This window comes from Macrobrachium nipponense, chromosome 43, assembly GCF_015104395.2.
Source record: "Macrobrachium nipponense isolate FS-2020 chromosome 43, ASM1510439v2, whole genome shotgun sequence".
Classification (NCBI taxonomy): Eukaryota; Metazoa; Arthropoda; class Malacostraca; order Decapoda; family Palaemonidae; genus Macrobrachium; species Macrobrachium nipponense.
In genome coordinates, this window is record NC_061104.1 from 3431016 (window position 1) to 3446015 (window position 15000).

At 34.4% G+C, this 15000-nt stretch overlaps 1 protein-coding gene across 1 annotated transcript in view; it reads left to right on the forward strand.

Annotated features, from left to right (window-relative positions):
* LOC135213773 (organic cation transporter protein-like) overlaps nucleotides 1-9464 on the forward strand; it is a 38263-nt gene extending 28799 nt beyond the window's left edge. Inside the window, exons 13-14 of the mRNA XM_064247900.1 lie at nucleotides 7061-7210; nucleotides 9411-9464. Of these exons, the coding sequence (XP_064103970.1) occupies nucleotides 7061-7210; nucleotides 9411-9464 (204 nt within the window). The remainder of the gene's footprint in view (nucleotides 1-7060; nucleotides 7211-9410) is intronic.
* The last annotated feature ends 5536 nt before the right edge of the window (nucleotides 9465-15000 follow it).

A 15000-nucleotide genomic window follows, 5' to 3' on the forward strand; every position in this document is an offset into this window, starting at 1 on the left:
CTCTCTCCTTATGCTCTTATTTGAGTTACGTCAACTGCTCATTTTCCTTTGAGATAGCATGAGGAGAGAGAGAGAGAGAGAGAGCGAGTTTCATTCTGCTTACTTAAAGGAATGAATAAATTTGGGTCCTGTAAAACTCTCTCTCTCTCTCTCTCTTCTCGAGCCTGATGTAAATCCTTTTCCTTTGATTTCAATTAAGATATTCAGAGTAGGTAATTCATAATACACAAAGGCTTTTTTATTTTTCACCAAGTTATGACTAAAAACAACTAAGAGTACTTTATATATGCATATATTATATATATTAGTATAAATAAGTATAACACTTATATATATGAATATATACTACGTACATAAGTATTATTGTACATGAATATTCATACATCAATTAATTTATTTTGTACATAAATCAATATATATATATATATATATATATATATATATATATATATATATATATATATATATATATATGTATGACATAGGGTTTTGATTAATAATATATTGTTCGTGCATTCTCTGTAACCTGTGGAATGTGGAGGACAGTGCAGAGTAACGACCTGAGCGTAGCTGATCAATGAGTTTCTAGGGGGTGGCGTGAGATAAAAGTGCTTAGTTCAGGAAGTCAATGTACGGCAGTTTATGAACTCTTCCCAAAGTGCCTTTGTGAAACTAGATGCAGCTAGAACCGCGAGGCGTTGTCGAAGTGTGCATTCGTATGTGCGTGTGCGCCTCTTCTATTCATAATGCCAAGTTTATGGAAGACTTGCACAGTACATTCGGTGGGAGGAAGGCGAAGCCATGATGGCAGATGCCAAAGTGTTTTTATTTATCAGTGAGTGATATTCCGGTTGGGAATGGATGGTTCTGGATTTCGGTGGGACAGAGTTCCCAGGACTTTTGGGTGACTTGACAATGAGTTGTTTTAAGTTAGTCTGTAAGACTGGATTACTTAGTTAATCGACTGATTTAGTTATTGTGTAAATAAACGTTATGTTATGATGCAACTCTCTCATTTTCATTACCTGTTAGAATGGAGAAAGAGGTGGAGAGAGAGAGAGAGAGAGATGGGGTGATTGCCGGGTAGAGAGAGAGAGAGCCTGTCTGTGTAGTGGGTGTGGGGGTCTGCCTTCCGTTTCGTGTCCACGCTTACCGTATGAAATACATGAGGGTTTTCCCACGTAATAGTGGTGTCAGCGTAAAGAGGGATATAGAAAGTTTTCTTGCTTTTCTATGCCTAGGAACGCCAATGAAGAGATGGTTGGCCAGTTTAGAAAAAGGGTAGAGAAATGTCCGTCCGTGGGATGGGGGGATGAGGAAAGATTTTTCTATTAGGGGAAGGTCATCAAATTTGCCCGTACCGGAGATTCTTCAGGGTGGGAGTCGTGAGACAGCAACTCAGTCTAGTTTATGAGTGAGTGTTGCTAGTGGTCATCTCACCGGTCGCGTTTGTATTGTGCCGACGAGATTTACATATTCTAACGGAGAATTTTCGAGTTCTTTTTTGCCCCATTTATGGAGTGGTGAGTTGTTTAAACTATTGTTTTTTGAAAGGAGTGGGTTTTTGTTTAAATATTTCAGGGTTATGGGATTGGTTCAAGAGGTCAAAACAATTTTTTCTTTCCCATAGTGACGTGTTTTCTTTATTTGCACGTGTTTATAATAGACGTATGCATTCGTCTTTGTTTAAAACATAGGAGTGTATTTTTCTATGCATGGAACTGTGCTTACAAGCAGATTTGGCTTAGAGACACAGAGCGGCCACAATTTTAAGGGCTCAGCATATTTCTGCAGAGAGGCGCCTTGCATTGCGAGGGTACGGGCATCCCTTGGGAGGATAGTTGCATGGGTACCACTAGCCTCACTCGAGAGATAGTGCAGGGATGGGGACTACTTGCTGATATGCCTCGGCTGTTCTGCCGCTTGACTGAGGGGTTGTTCTCAGGGGGGGGAGAAAGTTTTTTTTTGTCTCGAGTGGGTGAATTCCCCCTTTTCCTTTTTTTTTTTTTTTTATTTTTTTTTTTTTTTAGTGTTGGGGATGGATTTGGCCTTGACATTGAATGCTAAGATATCAGCTGATTGATTAGTTGATGAAGTGAAATGCCCGTAGAGTCTTTTTTTTAGAAAAGAGATTTTTTTTTCTCTCTCTTGGAGGAAGAGAAAAGGAAATAAAAAGAGATTTTTCTTTTACGAGAATGAGGGGAAAAGTAGTTAACATGCACGGGATGTGTTATATGTTTCTTTGTGCCTTGAAAGACACAAATATAAGGGGGATACACAGATTATTTTTTTTATCGTGTTGGAGAAATTACTTTGAAATGCCGATGATTGGTGTTGTATCTGTGTTGTGTGGCATTGGTGTTATGTCATGGTGTTGCATGCTGGAGAAATTGTATGTCATAAGATTCAGCAATACTGTTGTATGCTATTTTGAATTTCACCCATACTTGAGAATTATTGCTGTGGAGAGTTATTATTATTATTAATAATAATTATTATACTTGAGATGTGTCACGGGAGGTTTGCCTAAGTATAATTATCATTACGGGAGAATTGTTTTACGAGAGATTTGAGATATTTCATGGGAGATTATTCAATAATTATTACAGATAATTATTCAGGGATAATTATTACGATGAATTAATGGGAGAAGTCTTGTGTTAATTATTTGTTGAGTTTTTGTAACTTTGGAGAATATTTCAGTGATTCACGGGGATGAGTTTTGCTGAATCTTGATGAATCTGACTGAATCTTGGTGAATTGTGTGGGATTTTGCTGAATTTTGCTGAATTTTTTGCTGAATTTTTGGAGAATGGACAAGCATTAACATTGGTGATATTTTTTGTACTGATACTGATGATTTTGATGATAGCAATTTTTTTTTTGGTGATTTTGTGATAATGATATTTCGGACACTGATTTTTTATATACTAATACGTGGGTGCCGTAATGCTGTCAAGGGAGGTGAAATCTTTTGTGATTATGGGAAGAACTAACAACACATTATTTTAGTATTTTTTTTCTTCTTCTTTTTTTTTTATGAGTTCAGCAGATAATTGCTTGACATCTAGTGAGTTCGGGAGATAGTTAATGGTGCGATGATTTTCTTTTCTCCTTTTTTTGGAAATTAGCCATCGTCTGACACAGGTTTTTTTTTACCAAGGGTGAATTTGAAGTTATTTTTTTTCTCTCCAGTTAGTGTGAATATTATCTCAGTTCATGACTTAGAGTCATTTAAGAGAACGTGTTCGTGTTTTAGCTATTTGATGCTATAGAGTAATATAGGGGAGAATTTCTTGCATGTTTTGAATGCATACGTAATGGCACTACATTTTTTTCTCTGGATATTTATGTTCCAGAAATTGTGAGTTTTCTTGCACACTACCTTTGTTGTATTTGTGACAAATTTGTGAGAGATAGGAAACTTGGTTAAGTTTTCTAATGGCTATGTCGTAGTGCATATGGGGAAGTCTTTGCTTAGACACTGTGAGTTGGGAATTCTATTATAATGACTTGTGGCACATTGGTGGTTTTTTCTAGAACTTTCTAGACAGTTTTATATGCCGAGTTTTTGCCTTTTTTTTAGCAGTTATGCTAAACGGAGAGAGTTTTTATAGTTTTTGACTATAACATTGAGTTATTCTCTGGAGAATTGGAGTTAGAATTGAGATATAATTGAGATATATTATTTTGGAGAGATAATTGGAGGTATATATTATTTTGGAGTTATATTTTGAGATATAATATATGGGAGATATATTTTTGGCCATTTTTGATATTTGCCAATAGTGGTATGAGCTATGTTTAGTTCAATTTAATTATTTTGCAGCCATCTTTGTTGCAAATGGAGACACATATTTGGAGATTATGGGGCAATATTTGGGAGTATGTGAGTTAGTTGCCTTGAGTGCATATTTTTTGGAGATATATTATTTGGAGCCTTGTTTTGTTCCACATGGAGTTGTTGTGGAAATAGAGGTAAATATTTTGTATTTGCCGAAATAGAGGTGATTATTCTCTATTCTTGGAGTGGTGTTTTTTTTTTCTACTGACATGTGGCTATTGGAGAAATAAGAGAATAATATAGGGGGTTGGTTATTAACCAAATGGAGGAAATATTTTTATAACCGGAGTGGTGTTATTATTGATATGATGTCTCATAATGGAGTTGGAATTAATCTTGGGCGGGTGACTCTTTTTTTTGTGGTTATGGATTTTTTTTTTTTTTTTGTTTTTTTCGAGACAAGAGGAGATTTCTGTGGTTCTCTTTTTTGATTTCGTGACTATTTAGAGGCGAGTGGCATTAGTGCATTACGAGTTATATGGAGATGTGTGTGCATTTTTTATGTTCACAAGTGTGTTATTCTTGGAGAAATATAATTTGGGGAAAAGTCATGTTGAGAGAATAAGTCTTCGAGACAAATTTTTGAACACATTAGTCATATCCTGGAGTTAATTCTGTGAAATGTGTCAGTTAGACCTTTTTTCTTGAGAATCATGAGTTTCCAAACTTATGTGTCTTACTAGACAATTTTTGTGCTGTTGTTTGAGCATGCGTCCGTCAGGTGATTTTTCTGCTGATAAGCGATGTGATGAGCCGTGTGCTGAAGCTGTTGCTGTTTCTTTTCCTCTGATTGGGTGACAGATCAGAATTTTTGCAATATCTGGAAATGTGGCTATAGCATTTCACGAAAGCGCATGTGTGAGAGTTTGCTTTCTGGCAAATTCCATAACTTTACATGGAGCATTTCTTGGGAAAACGCGGGAGTTATGCATATTATACATGTATTATGTATTTTGTGATTGGGGAAATCTACTTGTGATTATTCTTTTTTTTTATTATTTTTTCTTCCTTTTCCTATGAGAGATATGATTTTAGGGGATTGAGCTTAAGTAGCATTTCTTTTTTGGACGGGGATTTGATTTTACCGGGAGGTGTAATTTTTCGAGGGTTGCTATTTACGTAAAGGGGAGTTTAACATTAAGTCTCATTGTGATTAATTATTGAGCAGTAGAGGGGTTTTTGCTGTTAAAAGTTGGAGATTTTTGCTGATTTTGTGAGTTGCTGTAATATCAGAGCATTGCGAGAACATTTTTGGGTCTGGGTGTTACGTGATTCTTTTCTTTCTTGGGCTTGTTACGAATTTTTTCTTTTTTTTTTTCTCTTGTGAGCACATTCGAGTTCGAAATGTGAGTGCAGAATTCCGTGGAGTTGCTGTGATTTCTGAGTTGTGTGTGTGCTGATGTGCGAGTTTGGAGAATTGAATTGGAGAACTTGATGTTTTTTTTTCTTAGAGAGTTGTGATAATGACTTATCATTTTAGTAGTCATATTTAAGGGAGTTAATTGGGCAGACGTTCAGTTAGTATTTTCTGACCTTTTTGAGATCGTTGTTTGATAGAGGTAGTATGTTTTGGGTTAATTTTCTTAGATTGACCAGAGACTTGACTGACATACTAACGCCCAAAAGTCGATCCCCGACTCCAGCAAGACGTCCCACTAGCCGTGAAGAGAGGTTGCTGCTGCCATGTTGTCCAGGGTGATTACAAGTATTTCCATGATGGGTGTTCGAGGAGAATTCTACAGCGTGTTTTTTTTGGGGATCTACAAGAAGCCGTGAGAGTCTTCTACGATGAGGGAGGCATTCCGTCTTCCTACCGTTGCTACAGCCTGTTATAGCCTGTTGCTGTCTGTTCAGTTACTTGCAGACAAGCGAAGAGGGATATTCAAGAATCCTAATGCAGAAAATATGAGAGTAAATATGCGTCTTGTGTTATTGGGAGATTAAAGCGTGATAAGACTTTATTTTATAATGCCAGAGACGTGCAGTTTTCTTATTTTATTTTAAGCCGGCCAATGTTTTATATTGTATAAGCAATTTTGCTAGGCGGGAGCTAGCATATAGGTGCGAGGCCGAGCAATCTGTAAGACATAGGGTTTTGATTAATAATATATTGTTCGTGCATTCTCTGTAACCTGTGGAATGTGGAGGACAGTGCAGAGTAACGACCTGAGAGTAGCTGATCAATGAGTTTCTAGGGGTGGCGTGAGATAAAACGTGCTTAGTTCAGGAAGTCAATGTACGACAGTTTATGAACTCTTCCCAAAGTGCCTTTGTGAAACTAGATGCAGCTAGAACCGCGAGGCGTTGTCGAAGTGTGCATTCGTATGTGCGTGTGCGCCTCTTCTATTCATAATGCCAAGTTTATGGGAAGACTTGCACAGACATTCGGGGAGGAAGGCGAAGCCATGATGGCAGATGCCAAAGTGTTTTTATTTATCAGTGAGTGATATTCCGGTTGGGAATGGATGGTTCTGGATTTCGGTGGGACAGAGTTCCCAGGACTTTTGGGGTGCTTGACAATGAGTTGTTTTAAGTTAGTCTGTAAGACTGGATTACTTTAGTTAATCGACTGATTTAGTTATTGTAAAATAAACGTTATGTTATGATGCAACTCTCTCATTTTCATTACCTGTTGAGAATGGGAGAAAGAGGTGGAGAGAGAGAGAGAGAGAGAGAGAGTGGGGTGATTGCCGGGTTAGAGAAGAGAGAGAGCCTGTCTGTGTAGTGGGTGTGGGGGTCTGCCTTCCGTTTCGTGTCCACGCTTACCGTATGAAATACATGAGGGTTTTCCCCAGTTAATATATATATCATATATATATATATATTTATATATATATATATATATATATATATATAATATATCTTTATATATACACATATACATATACATATACATATACATATACATATAATATATGCATGTATGTATGTACATATATATACATACATGCATGGATACATATATACATACATACATAAACAGTATTGTACATGAACATTTCATATCAATGTATGAATTCTATACACGAATATTCATATATCAATTAATGCATTTTGCATACTTGAACATTCATATACCAATATCTTACTTCATAATATTTTCCAACAAATTCATCTGAATTCAGCCACCATCGAAACATTGATTCACCAGAGGTACCATATCTTATACTAACTTTTCGTCTCCCCCCATTCCCCCCCCCCCCAAAAAAAATACAGGGCGGCTACCACTGGGCCATCCCCAGCACCATTTTTGGGGTCCTGAGTATGATAGCGGGGACCCTCACCTGTCTACTTCCGGAAACCAATAACGTCGACCTGCCCAGAGACGGTGGCCGACGTCGAGAACTGGAAGTACAGAAGAGACAGGTAAGTACTGGAGTGATAGCTTGGAGGTCATGGATATATATATATATATATATATAGTATATATATATATATATATATATATATATATATATATATATATATATATATATATGTGTGTATATATATATATATATATATATATATATATATATATATATATATATATATATATATGGGGATAAATTTGATCAATCCACAATGAAGTAAATTCCTCTTGTAGTTTAAAATATATATTACTTGTATAGGATTAAAGCTTTCGACCATCAACAGTTGATGGTCGAAGCTTAATCCTATACAAGTAATATATATTTTTAAACTACAAGAGGAATTTACTTCATTGTGGATTGTATCCCCATTTACTTAGAGGTACGACATAGTACCTGGCTTCTGCATATATATATATATACACATATATATATAAAAATATATATATATATATATATATATATATATATATATATAACATACATATATATATATATATATATATATATATATATATATATATATATATATATATATAACTGTATTTTACAATAAGCAGATACGTACAATTCATCACTACTACGAAGATATTATCTTATCCTCTCTCTCTCTTCTCTCTCTCTCTCTTCTCTCAAAAACCAATCCACAGTTAACCCCCCTCCAATATACACCCCGCCCTTTTACCCCACTCCAGGCCCCCACCCACCCTCCCTCACCCTCACCCTCGCCACCCCCCTTTGGTCCCAAACGGGACATTTTGGACAGGCGTCGTGTCCCAGACCACATTTCACAGTTAACACCTGTGACATCAGAGGAGAGAGATAACACTTGATTGAATTCGCTCCTTTGGGGAATCTGTTGAGCGACGGGTGGATTCCCAACGTTTTAATGGAGGCTTATTCGTTTCAAACGGTTTCAGTGTTTAAACTTTTTCGTGTTTTTTTAGGTTTTAATGGGTTTAAAAAACGTTGCAGAGCTTTTCAACTTTAAGGTTTTTAAATGCTTTAAACTTTTTAATGTTCTTTTTAGGTTGAAATGGTTTTAAAAACGTTGCAAAGCTTTTTAAATTTAAGCTTTTAAACTTTTAAGCTTTTTAAACGTTTTAAATGTGAATGTTTTAATTTTTTTAATATTCTTTTCTTTAATGGTTTTAGACTTTGCAAAGCTTTTTAACTCTTAAGCCTTTTAAACGTTTTGAGTGGTTTAAATGTTTTAAACTTTTTAATTATTTTTTAAGGTTTTAATGGTTTCAAACGTTACAAAGATTTTTCTTTTAACTTTTAAGCCTTTCAAAAAGTTTTAAATGGTTTAAATGTTTTAATTAAGCCTTTAAATTATTTTTAGGTTTTAATGTTTTAAACGTTGCAAAGTTTTTTTAAATTTTAAGCTTTTTAAACTTTTTAATGTTTTTTTTTAGGTTTTAATGGTTTTAAATTTTGGAAACCTTTAGTTTGCACGGGTTTTTAGATATTTTAAATTTTATGTTTTTTTTTTGTTTTAATGGTTTTAAACATTACAAACCTTTTTAACTTTTCAGCCGTTTAAATGTTCTAAACTTTTTAATGTTATTTGCAAACTGTTTTTAAATTTTAAGATATCTATCAGTTTTAAACGTTTTCCATCTATCTCTAAGCCCATCTGTATGCTTTCTACGATTTATCATGTACTTAGGCCTATTGTTTCTGTGGTTTAAACATATATAGACCTATGGGTTTATAGTTGATCATATAAATAGGCTTATGTGTTTTCTGTAATTTATCGTGTATGTAGTATTACGTGATTTCTACGATTTATATATGTATATATATATATAATATATATATATATATATATATATATATATATATATATATAGGCCTATGTGTTTCCGATGAAATTAGCATATATATATATATATATATATATATATATATATATATATATATATATATATATATATATATAGAAGTATGTGTTTTCGATGAATTAGCACATATATATATATATTATATATATATATATATATATATATATGTGTGTGTGTGTGTGTGTGTGTGTGTGTGTGGGTGTGTGTGTTTCATACGATTTATCAAATATATAGGCCTAGTCTCTGAAGCATTGTCTAGTATCGGCCTAGTCTAGTAACATTTTCCTACTGCCACTCGTCTATTTAATCGACATTCCTTCCCATTTCCTACATTTACTCACTTCTTCTCATTTCCCCTCTTCATTTCAGGAAAGAGAAACAGGACGAAGAAGTAAGCCGCTTCCGCCATTTGTCTCCAGATAAACGACGATCTGTCCACACTCACTCCTCCCTCCCGCCAGTACGTCCGCCGTCTAAGCGTCTGTCTATAACAGCGCTAGAAACAAGTCAATGAATCAATAAATAATCAAATGGATGAATGGAGAAACACGTAGAATGATGTATGAATAAATTTTTTGGACGTATGTGGACGTATTATTCGTCTTGGGTGTATAAATGTATGTATAATTATACATATACATCTATTGTGTATACTTGGAGGAATCATGGGAAAATTAGTCTCATATTAATGTGTTTTGTAAGTATTTTTACTTAAATTGTCTCCGTTGTTTGTCTTTTTATACCTTACTTAATCTTTGGTAATGTCCCCCCTACCGATAGTACTAGGAACCAGGGGAACAGGTACAATCTATGACCATAACAACTGAAGCTGAAATTCTCCTATTTTGACGAATCTTAAATATTCCTTGAGAACCGAGATGTCTAGGCCTATATGGCTTATGGCGACCTTATTAGAAGCCTTTGATTTAACCAAATCCACTGATTTTTCGAAAATAAATTTCGAATTTTGAGTTTACTTTCCTTCAAGAACATTTGAAGGGACTGACGGGAGTTGCTAATGGTTAGAATGTTTTTTTTTTTTTTTTTTTTTTTTTTTTTAAACAGCGAATTGAGTCGTTAAAGGTTCGTAACCGTGGATGAGGTTGGTATGGAGCACCCGGTGAGCAGGAACACCAATATTCCTTGTTTCATTTTAACTTATTATTGGTGTTTTATTAGTTTTGTTACTTTTATTTATTAATATTATTGTTAAAACAATAATTTATGATAGCGACATGTGGAGAAAATCATTATTATAATGACAGAAAGTTTTCTTTGTACCGGCTTAAGTCAACATGGAGGTTGGTACAACTGCCATTACTCAGTCGGCTCTGGTGTTTGCTTGTGTTGTGTGGTTCAGTGTTTTCTCTCATAAATTTAATAATTAACTTATAAAACATGGCTAAAAGGGAGGAATATAACTCCCAATTGCTCGTTTCTGTGTCAATTTCCATCTGTCCACCAGGTGGTGTTTGCGTATGGTAACACTGCATCCCGGGCTTTAGATAGTTACACTCAGCTTACATTCAACAAAAATATAAACCTATTTTGAAAATTAAAGGGGTAAATTGCAATACAGTAAATTATTAAAACACTTTTCAGTTGCAAATGTACGCCCAGATATCCTTTTATTTACCTAAAACTTACACATAGCGTAACTATCTAAATCCCGGGCCGCAGTGTTACCATATGCAAATACCACAGGTGGGTGGACAGATGGAAAAAAAACAGTATTTTTATAGGCTTAGGCTTACATAGTGTCATTGTACAGACGGCCAACGAAGAATTGGCGAAGTTTCTTAATTCATTGTTCGTTATGGAAATATTGCCATATGCAAGTGAAAGGGCTGTTGCCTTGTATAATAAGGCGCCCTATGAGGTTATGTTAGACTTGCGATAATCTTACGCTAAGTCGGTTGGTTATGCACTTCCATACTCAATGGAGTGTCTTGGGGTTTGTTGATAACTTACGAAGTCGGTATCTTTCCTTGGTTATGACGACTATGTTGTTAAACTCATGATGATATCTTCTTTCTGATGTTGAGGTTTCTAGTAGAAAACACGAAGTATAAAAAATACATCTATTCTTCTGAGATTACATGATGAATATCAGATAGGATTGTACAGGTCTGCCAATGACGATGGCTTGATCGCTTCTGCCAATGATGATGGCTAATTCTACTCTGACTACCATCTCAGTTACAAATCATAAAGGAAGCAGACAGTAGGTCGAACATATGAACATACATACAGATGGAACACGTTACAAATCACGTAGGCTGTTTGAGGAAGCTTGGACTAATGTTTTCAAAACAAATGAATGACCACAGGTGACGGCACGTCATCTTAGCCTACTGTATTGTATACGTCATCTTACCATACTTTATTGTCTCTGGTCTGATCACATTCCTGCAAGCAATCTGGTTGACCTCTTTAGTTTTAGATTTTCATATATATGGAATAACATTCCATATAATTATTATGTAACTCTTACACAAGTGCCAGATTATTTACTTATCAATAAATAACATTTCCTTTCAAAGGTGATATACTTGAAATAAATTACATTAGAACTGAGTAGACTTATTCAACATATTAAAGATAATTATTTTGCAAAGTAAGGAAAATATATACCGATGGGTCCACCCCACGATTTCTAATTTTATTCTCAACTCTAGCTTCGTGACAGCATACCGAAGATTTTGAAGTTGGCTTTGCTGCCGCTCGAGTCTTGACTCAACATATCGTACTGCACTGGGTGTTGTCATTTCGTCTCCTACAGCCGATAAATAATACATCAAGGCGTTAACATTCTTTGAAAACGATGTTTAGTTAAACTAATTTTGTCCTTTGATCAATAAAATAATTTGCATGACACATTTAGTGGGCCTAAATTGGACTTCTGATTCTCCCACATGATTAGCCTAGGTCTATTTTCAGCAGCATACTCTCTCGGATACGTAATATTAATGATATTTAAATCGACTATATATTGTATATATATATATATATATATATATATATATATATATTATTTGTATATGTATATGTATATATAGATAGATATATATATATATATTATAATTATAATGTAATATATCTATATATTATATATATATGTATATTAATTAATCTTTGCTTCTTGCTTTAATTTGACTATTCCCGTTATTCTTGTTTTATTAGCCATGTTCGCCTTTCTTCTTATCCTTTTCATAATTGCTTAGGCATAATTAACTCAGACCTAGCTATTCAAAGTCAAAAAGCAATCATAAAAAAATAAAACGAATATAATTCAGAATCTTATTTTTTATCGAATTCCTTGCATATCATCCTGTTTCATTTGGACACCTTGGAAAGCTGTGGGAGTAAAACTGAAGAATACATTAAGAAAGGCTTACTTTCCTTAAGGCTTTCTTAGGTTGATCTTTCTGTACCTATTCATTCCTTCTAAATAGAAATTAATTCAAATTAGTTTCACATGTATACCTACTAGACCTACTACCATAAGCATATTATAAGTAGCTGAAACGATAAGAAATATGAAAGGTGACGTTCTCTTTTTAGTCTATTTCATGTTTTTTTTTTTTTTTCAAGAAAAAACCTTTGACGGCTACAGGGGGGTGTAACACGAGTATGATTGCACATATTTTGTGAATGAAAGATAAAGTTCTTTGAACAGAAAATATTTTATAAACATGCATTTTAAGGCGCCCGTTGTCGGTGCGGGGAATTTTAAAATAACCGTTTTCATTAGTAATGCTTTCACGAGATGGAGTTCGTAGTGAGAAGTCGGATCTAGTCGCCTGAGATGTAAAAGAGAGCGCAAGTGGCGTATAGGAGTGATGGAAGGATTAGGCCGATGTTAATAAAGTATCTCCCAATGAAATGTATTCTTTAGGTTTTGAAGAAAAAAATGCATGCATCATTGAAACCGTTTCCCTCCCTATCCGTGGTATTAACTGGCCACCGATAAAAAACAAAATACAAAAAAGAGTAAACCTAAACTGAATCTCTCATCCATCAAAGAGATAAGTTTGCTTATTCATTAGACGTAGTCATTAGACAACTATCAAAGACTTCAAGTGTAGAGTTAAAAATCTCTTCCCCTCTCCATCTAAAGTATTCATCAGACACCAGTCATAAGCGTAGAGCTAGTTATGATTCCTGGTTCAGCAATGTCGTGACGAGGCACTAGAATTCAAAGTTCACAAATGAATGTTGCTCAGCAACATTTACACTACTTTATTTTCTTGCTCTCATGTGGTTTGCTTCGAGTATTCCACCTCTAGGCCCATGTTCTTAAATTTTGCCGTTCTTTTTTAAAACAATTTTGTTTATTCATTCATGTTATGATTTCTCTCCCTGTTTTATTAAGCTTTCTTGATATCTCTCCAACAGGAACTTGCACGAATGCAGTGCAATAATTCTCTCGCTCATGAGGGATGTTTCTTTAGACCGATAAATGACACATTGACATTAGATTCCCATGCAACAAATAACATCAAAAGCAATAGTGAGGTCGCCTGGTTTACACTGTTAGATATCGTTTTTTTTTTTTTTTTTTTTTTTTTAATTTGATAGCATTTGTGAGATTCCAATGTTTTCTGTAAAATTTAACAAATGGAATAGTTCACTACCTCCAACTTAATATTGAAAATGATAATTTAAGGGACTATGTTTATGCGATACTACTAGTGATAGGTGTCTCCTATCTATTTGGTAATGTATATCTATGGTTGTGATATGACATTTTTATCACTTCGTTTCGTTTACGTCAATTTTGCTATATGGAAAATAGTTTTAAACACTAACATAACATAATGTTCTAAAGATATCAGTGACTGTTTTTAACGTCATTACACATGATTTCTTCCATCTTTGAAAAGAAAAATAGTTAAATAAGTCATGAATCGTGCGTCAGGCAGGTGAACGAAAAATTATGAAACTCTGCCACGAGTTTTTTGGCCAACAGTACCATGGATCTCTCAAGCCCCAAAAGGTGTAAGTGTTCCTGTTATTTTTCAGGTTTATTTATTAATTTTCATTTAAATGTTCTGCAATGTTCTCTTTCTTTTTTTCATTATATTAGGGTTTCATTCTATTTTTTTCTGGCTTATAGGTCTAGGCTAGGACAGGTAGACACCATTCATAAGTCACTCATAGAGGCTAAGGTAGAATCTTTTGTGGAGTTTAAACTTATTTAAAACGAAATAGGAATAGATTGATGAGTAGCTGAGCTCTATTGTTATTGTCTTTAGTTGCCTGCATGTTTCAAGAGTTTAAAAATCGGCATTTATTACTTTAAAATCGAATAAATAGGTGATTATGACAACATCTTTGAGTACTGTGTACTGTCGGCCAACGAAGAATTGGCGTAGTTTCTTAATTCATTGTTCGCTATGGAAATATTGCCATATGCAGGTGCCAGATTATTTACTTAAAAATAAATAACATTTCCTTTCAAAGGTGCTATACTTGAAATAAATTACATTAGAATTGAGTAGACTTATTCAACGTATTAAAGATAATTATCTTGCAAAGTAAGGAAAGATATACCGATGGGTCCATGAATTCTAATTTTATTCTCAACTCTAGCTTCGTTTCAGCAAAAGCCTTTTGAAGTTGGCTTTGCTGCCGCTCGAGTCTTGACCCAACGTATCGTACTGCACTGGAGTGTTGTCATTTCGTCTACTACAGCCGATAAATAATATATTAAGGCATTAACATTCTTTAATAACGATGTTTAATTAAACTAATTTTGTCCTTTGATCAATAAAATAATTTGCATGACATTTAGTGGGCGTTAATTGGACTTCTGATTTTCACACATGATTAGCCTAGGTCTATTTTCAGGGGTATAACTCTTCCTCGTATACGTGAATTGTGAACTGCATATTTAAAACGACAATATATATCAATCTGCTTTATTTCATTATTCCCGTTATTCTTGTTTTATTGC